At 37.1% G+C, this 7500-nt stretch overlaps 1 protein-coding gene across 1 annotated transcript in view; it reads left to right on the forward strand.

Moving 5' to 3' along the window:
* The window catches only part of LOC113823608 (dynein regulatory complex subunit 3), a 20506-nt gene that overhangs the window by 12354 nt on the left and 652 nt on the right, over positions 1-7500 (forward strand). The window contains exons 10-12 of the mRNA XM_070143798.1: positions 175-309; positions 2674-2867; positions 6990-7095. Of these exons, the coding sequence (XP_069999899.1) occupies positions 175-309; positions 2674-2867; positions 6990-7092 (432 nt within the window). The 3' untranslated portion in view covers positions 7093-7095. The remainder of the gene's footprint in view (positions 1-174; positions 310-2673; positions 2868-6989; positions 7096-7500) is intronic.

A 7500-nucleotide genomic window follows, 5' to 3' on the forward strand; every position in this document is an offset into this window, starting at 1 on the left:
TGCATATCTTTCCATTCGTGCAGTAACGCTAAGTACTATGATTATATTCTCACTCTATTTTTTTCCTCTTTAATGACGAAATTCATACTGGAGAGAAGACGTAGGCCTATATAAATATTTTCTCTAACTCTCACTTTCTCTCCATTTTTTACAACAAAATTCATACTGGGAAAGGACGTGGTAGGACGGGCTAGGGAGGAGCTGGGTACTCTCGTTGGAAACTTCCTGGAGGAGGCCGCTGCCGAGCTCCAAGAAGGGCGCCGTCTTGCTTATACCTTCTACTGTCGTCTGAGGGAACTAACGTCTAAGGTAGAGTCTCAGTTCTGTAGCTGCGTGGTTCTTTTGCAGTTGTTACCATTAATTATCGTCTAGATTTAGATTTCTGTCGGCTAAAGTGTTCTACTGGTAATAAAGAGGGTGCTGATTATCATGTAACATCTTCATTGTTAAATTCATCAAATTCTTATTTCGACGGATGAAAATTAATTCTATTCCATAATGCCAAATATGTCATTAACGCAGATATTGAAATCGGGATGCCTTAATTACATATCTAGCAATTTAGAATGGAATCAATTATGTTCTTTCATTACAGTCCACTCATTGTTCTATCGTTTATATGAATAAAACACTGGTAAAGTTCTGTTTGTATTGAATGAAAAATGCATACACACAGTACCGTCCATAAGCATAACGATTTTATCTATTGCCTTTTCTGGATAAGCAGCATTGCGTTACAGGAAAATATACGTAGTGAATGAATGAAAAATGACAATAAAAGAATGAAAAAATATATGCGATTTCAAGTACTGTATATCCTTTCAGCGTGGTATAAATGTCATACATTTCCAGTAACTCACTATAACATGGTGATTATAATAAGAAAGGCCATTTCCCAATACATTTAATTAAAATTGATAATAGGTGTCATTATAGGCACCCAATTCAACACAAATATATATATAAAAAAAAAATGTGCATATCTTTATTTGTATTTGATATAGCATTGCTCAGGCATATAAGGAAATCATTGTGAGGCACATAGCCATATAAACATGCCTGAACTAGACACCATAAACCAGTGCTTAAGCTGATTGTTTAAAATAATCTACCGCATCAAAACCAGTACATACATGCTCTACGGTATACCTGTTTTAAACTAAAAAAGTTGATTGTCGTTACCCGTTCATTTCCACCTTGGCTCTTGCATTATTTTAAGATATAAGGTTTTAAACGCATCTTGTTTAAATTTAACGATGTAATTCCTGTATGTCCCTCAATGAAGTACCGAAGATATGGGTGACAAGTATATAACTGTGTAGTTCCGGTCTGATTTCCGTAGTACGGCTTGGTCGGGCCGACACATTAAGTTTAAAATATTGGTTTTGCTGTTTGAACCTGACTGGTGTGTCAGTATACGTCACCGCGATGAGAAAGTTTATATCTAAGATAATTGATACGAGAGAAATTTTATGGAGACAGCATGTGAATTATTTGATATAATTCCACAATGTTATTCCGTTGCCAGTAGAATGAAGTTATCGTATTCTGCTGGGTATGTTATTTTAACTCAGTCATTCACCGTTATCACATTTCAAAGCTAGATATTACAAGGGTTAGTTATCAACAGTCACTTAGCTTTTCCTTATCCAGTCAATTTTATCAAACCTTGATAAGAAACAACGTAATTGTTATTTGATGAAAGCAAAGTGGGCAGGTAAAGCAGACCAATCTTTAGACGTTTACAAATGTTTAATATAGACACGTGCAAACATTTACCACAAGACTTCTTAGCACGTCCTCAGTACAGACATATTTATAGATAAGATGAAGATAACGTCAAGAAAAATGTTGAGAAAGATAGTATACTTGACAGATGCTTAACGATAAAAGGGAAGTTGGTCATTGTTAAAGCGAGTGGAATGGTCTTCTTGTTTGTTCCGTTTTAGATAGACGCAAAACGTGGCCGGATATCCTGGTTCATTGTTGCCTTCCTCGTCCCTGTTATTTTCACCAGCTGTACTTAATTTGTTTCAATTACCTGTGTTATTGCGTAAATTAGTGTAGCTTTTTCTGAATAAAGGTAAATTTCATCGGAAAACATCAAGTGAATAGAGAACGGTGAAAAAAGTACATGAAAATATAGTAGAAGAAACAAAATTAATCTCGTGAACTAAAAGTCAACTTATTAAATTATTTCAACATGAGGATGAATAGAAACACCAGAGTTCAGTACGTGATTTTCATTAAGTTAAAATTTACACACTTTTGCTCAATTTGATATATATCTATGTATCTTTGTCATAATGTTCAGACCTGTGTTTTTCTGCGTTTGTCTGATTAAACGTGTCAAGTTTCACCTGTTTTCGCTAAAATTTGAGTCAGCATGGTTATATTATTGTTGTTATTATTATTATTATTATTATTATTATTAGCGTTATCATCATAATCACGATAATTATTACTGTTGTTTTGTTGCTGTTGAAGTTGTTTAATTGTTGAAATTGTTATGTTCTTGTTATTATTATTATTGTCATTATTGTAATTATTATCATTGCGGTTATAATAATAATTATTAGTAGTAATAGTTGTAGTAGTAGTATGATCATCATAACCATAATTATCAACTCAATTATCAATTATGATAATCATTTTTCTGATTGACTTCATGAGGTCGTCGAGAGCGGCGGCGTGAGCTCCGGAGAGGCGGACCCGAGGGCAGCCAAGGTGTTCGAGGGCGGAGACACCCTGACGGCGGCGCTGGCGGGGATCCACGACCGTCACTTGGCCCTCATCGATGCGAGGGAAAGCGACCTGCAAGACCACCTTCACCAGTGGCTCACAGACACTTTGAATCAAATTGAGAAGTAAGTGCCGTGGTGAAGAAGGGGGTCGCGTTCCATGTTCCGAATCATGTTTCGAACATTTTCGAACACACTACACCCGCGCACACGCGTAAGCACAAGCATACACGCATGCACACGCACACGCATACGCATACGCACACACGCACATGCACACACGCACAGAGGGCCCGAAGGACCCCGGTACAGACACTATGGAGAAACAAAATTAATGCCGTTAATGGATATGCAAATTCCAGGCCTCACCCACTCTCCGTCCATCAGGAGGACCCTAATGCCATCACGGTATTAATTTAATTGCTGGGAGAGCGCGGACCCCTTGAGCACCCCACCCTTTTTGTTTGTTTATTCTCAGACAAAATAAACAAGCAGCTGTCATATTCACGCTAGACTGCCGGGCTCAGGGAAAGTTGAAGCCCCCTCCCTTCCCCCATGCTTGGTCCATGCAAACACGCACGCACACGCACGCACACGCACGCACGCACGCACGCACGCACGCACGCACGCACCCACCCACCCACCCACCCACCCACCCACACACACACACACACACACACACACACACACACACACACACACACACACACACACACACACACACACACACACACACACACACACACACACACACACTCATCTAACTATTAACGTTTCAGAATACATGCCTATTACTTTAGGACGCTGTTATTATGTGGTATGTATGTCCTTTACTACAGTGTCCCAAGATGGATACTAATGTCTCAATATCATGTGAAATCATCTCTTGTGAAACGACACTTTATATGGAATCCAGTTATTATTACACCAGGGTCCAAGTGCAAATATTGCAATACATGAATGAATGCCGCACAAATCACTCAAGACAGACTTCGAAATCAGAAATAAATGAATATATAAACATGCAGACGACAATAAAGATAATTGGATGAAGGGGGAAATGATGAACAATATACCGATACTCAGTGCTATACGAACAAAACAAAAAGAAAAACCGGGAAATTAAGAGAAGGAAAAGTAGGAATTGTACCTACACCATTATACGGTTGTAACAGTATTCTGCGCATTCTAAAATCACATTGGCGTAACATTCATTTACCCTCGACGTAGCTCCGACAACATGTACTCCATTCACTCTCTCCTTGTGTAGTAAGAACATTAGGCGGTTTGCCCTACGGAAAAAATGCAAATGTAAATGCAGGGAGTGAATGAGTTTGTGTACCGCGAAATATAATGCAGTGGAGACAAAGTTTGGGGAGAGAAAGGCAACAGGAAGTTAATTTACGTGGGGTTGGGTGGACGCGAGACACCGGCGTGTGTTTTGTCGTCTTTTCGTAACGGAATCGGACAAGGGGAAAATAAGATAGAATGTAGGAAGGAGAGGAAGAAATGTAACAGCTTCGGGTTTGAAGGGAATCGTGTAAGACTTGTTAAAGTATACGCAATTGTATTTGTATGTATTTTTTACTTTATCGCAACAATGCATAGTATTGTCTTGCTGTATGTATACGTCCTTGGATTTTTAATTGCTTGTTATTTTTAGTTCCTGTCGTCAAGTGCAATGTTAAGGTGGTTTCTAAAAATAGCTTTTATTGATGCTATACGCACAATACATTTTATTTTATGATTGTAACTCTATTTCTAAGAACAAATTCATTATTTTATTTATTTATTTATATATGTACATATATACATACATATATGCATTTATATCCATACATATATGCATAGATATCCATACATATATGCATATATATATATATACACATATATATACATATATATATATATATATATATATATATATATATATGCAAATACATACATACATATATATATATACAAATACATATATATATATATATATATATATATATATATATATATATATATATATATATGATTTTACTCTCCGGGTACAGATTATCTAATCACTAAGCAAGTGGCAATTTCCTCTCAATTGCGGAAGTGCGATAAAGAACCACACACACACACACACACACACACACACACACACACACACACACACACACACACACACACACACACACACACACACACACATTGTAGTGTAAATGACTGTATTTTATATTCTATCTATATATTTTTTTATTCTCTGTGTTCTTTTTATCACTTGCAATAGCTTGTATTTCCCTACTCATTATACTTTATACTTATGAATGCATTAAAGTTACAGAATCAGGCGCGCAACTAGGAATTTTAGAGGGCAGGGGCCGCTTCCAGGCCACAAAAAGGGCACAATATGAATTTTATTTATAGGGGATATAGCCTGAATTATGTTCTTCAGATTTAAAAACGGAAGAAATGTTACAAGAATTTTAATGATAATAATTATTTGCACTGAACCAAACAAAAATACAATAAACAGTCTCATCGCCATTCCAAGATCAAGAGAAAGAAAGTGCCCTAGAAAAGGGGCACTTCCCCCCCCACCCCCCACCACGTAGTTGCGCGCCTGAGAATGTATACGTGAAAAAGATAGCGACGACCAGAAATTACAATGATCAGAAATGCCTATCATGCGATCAGACATGAGAGGAATATATTATAAATGTACACTATGTATGTAGATCATTATATTTACAAATATTGACTGTATAAATTTATTACGATATATGTATATATATTTTTTCATATATATGTGTGTATGTGTATACACGTAGACCTATAAAGATATATGATCATTATTGTTATTTACATTTTAACATTTTATTTATGTTTTATTCAAATTGATATCATATTTACAGAGATTATAACGGAAATAGAATCAATTTTACTGTAAACATATAAATTGAATTTCAGTTGAAATAATTCGTAATTTTCATTTGTTGATCATCACCTAAAAACGTGACCTTATCAGCCAGTGGGCTAGGCCTAGCTCGGCATAAGGTCAAATGATCACTAGATTGGATACATAAATTATTTACATCGCCTGTACCTAAAACAGTAACGACTCGTCGTGATAGCCCTAGTATATTTATCATCCGCATACCACCTACACTAGTTTGTTTACATGAGTTTGTGTACATGGTCATACCAATGGTTTTGGGTATTGCTTTTGATGTCTAGCGGCCGGTTTGTTGAAATTGTGAGAGGCCCTTCCCAGTGAATCTTAATTATACGGTCATACATGTACACAAAAATGAATGCATATCTAGGAGTTTAGACATGCATATATCTACTGGATAGATAGAAAGATAAATCTACATCTATCAGATAGATAAACATATGCATGTATCTTTGTGTGATTGCAAGTCCCTATTTATGAATATTCATTGGGTCGGTCCTCGCACATGTTAACACAGTGACCGATTGTATATTGTTTACTTGCCTTCATATTGTTTACATCGTTGTTAGTTCATCATGAAAACGTTTCGTCATTTTCCTTTTGTTGTATAGTGTCTATATTGAAAGTTAGTAGAGACTCCTTCCTTACAAACTCTCACAGTATATACAATTTCTCTTTATGAAATGATACACTTCAGCATTTGTTTTTAAAAGCAGTATTAGAGAGTCCTTGAGAAACAGAATTTTTTGTCTCTATAAGGCTATTGTGTTTGCTAATGAATTTCCTTCTTTTGTTATTATCGTCATTTGCAATTTTTCTTTTTGTGACCCGTTTATAAACACCAGGAAACGTCATATTCCTGTTTTCGCTGGCTAGGTCATTGAAAAAAAGCTTCAAAAAATTACATGATTGAATTGGGTAAAACGCAGTAGAATATTATAATGACATAAAATAATGACGATGATGACGCTGATGTGATGCTGTTGCTGATGACAGTGAATAGTAAAAACTGGTAGTTGCAATAATAAGAGATAATGATAGAGAGAAATTGTAATAGTAAGAATGATGGTAATACTATCACTGCTGCTACTACTACTGCTAATAAAACTGTAATACCAAGTAGATACTCGACAACATGTAAACAACGCATTAATTTAATTCAGATAGTATGAATCAGCTGACGAATTTTGTCATCATCGTGTACCTAGAATCTAGGAATATCGACTGCGAGAAAATAAGTCAGACTCCCGTGAATTCTATCAACGAAGCTCTCATTCCTGAAATTAATTAATTTCCTTGCTTGACTTCCCTTTTCGCAGGATTGAGTGGGCGAGACATCGCAGTCGAGTGGAGGAAATTACGACCCTCACGGCGAGACAGAGACAGCTTGTGTACGACGCCATGCCGCTTCTGCATGACTAACAGGTAGGGGCATTCGTGAATTTCCTTGAGCAGAGAGAGGAAGGGAGAGGGGAGGTAGGGAGCGTGTGAGAGAGACAGACAGACAGACAGACAGACAGACAGACAGACAACGAGAAAGTAGGGAGAGAGAAAGAAAATAAGAGAGAAGGAGGCGAGAGAGAGAAAAGGGAGGCGAGGGAGAGAAAAGAGAGGCGCAAGAGAGAGAGAGAAAAGAGAGGCGTAAGAGAGAGAGAAAAGAGAGGCACAAGAGAGAGAGAGAAAAGAGAGGCGCAAGAGAGAGAGAAAAGAGAGGCGCAAGAGAGAGAGAGAAAAGACAGGCGCAAGAGAGAAAGAAAAAAGAGGCGCAAGAGAGAGAGAGAAAAGAAAGGCGCAAGAGAGAGAGAGAGAAAAGAGAGGCGCAAGAGAGAG

The sequence above is a fragment of the Penaeus vannamei genome, chromosome 31 (genome assembly GCF_042767895.1).
Source record: "Penaeus vannamei isolate JL-2024 chromosome 31, ASM4276789v1, whole genome shotgun sequence".
NCBI classification, from domain to species: Eukaryota; Metazoa; Arthropoda; class Malacostraca; order Decapoda; family Penaeidae; genus Penaeus; species Penaeus vannamei.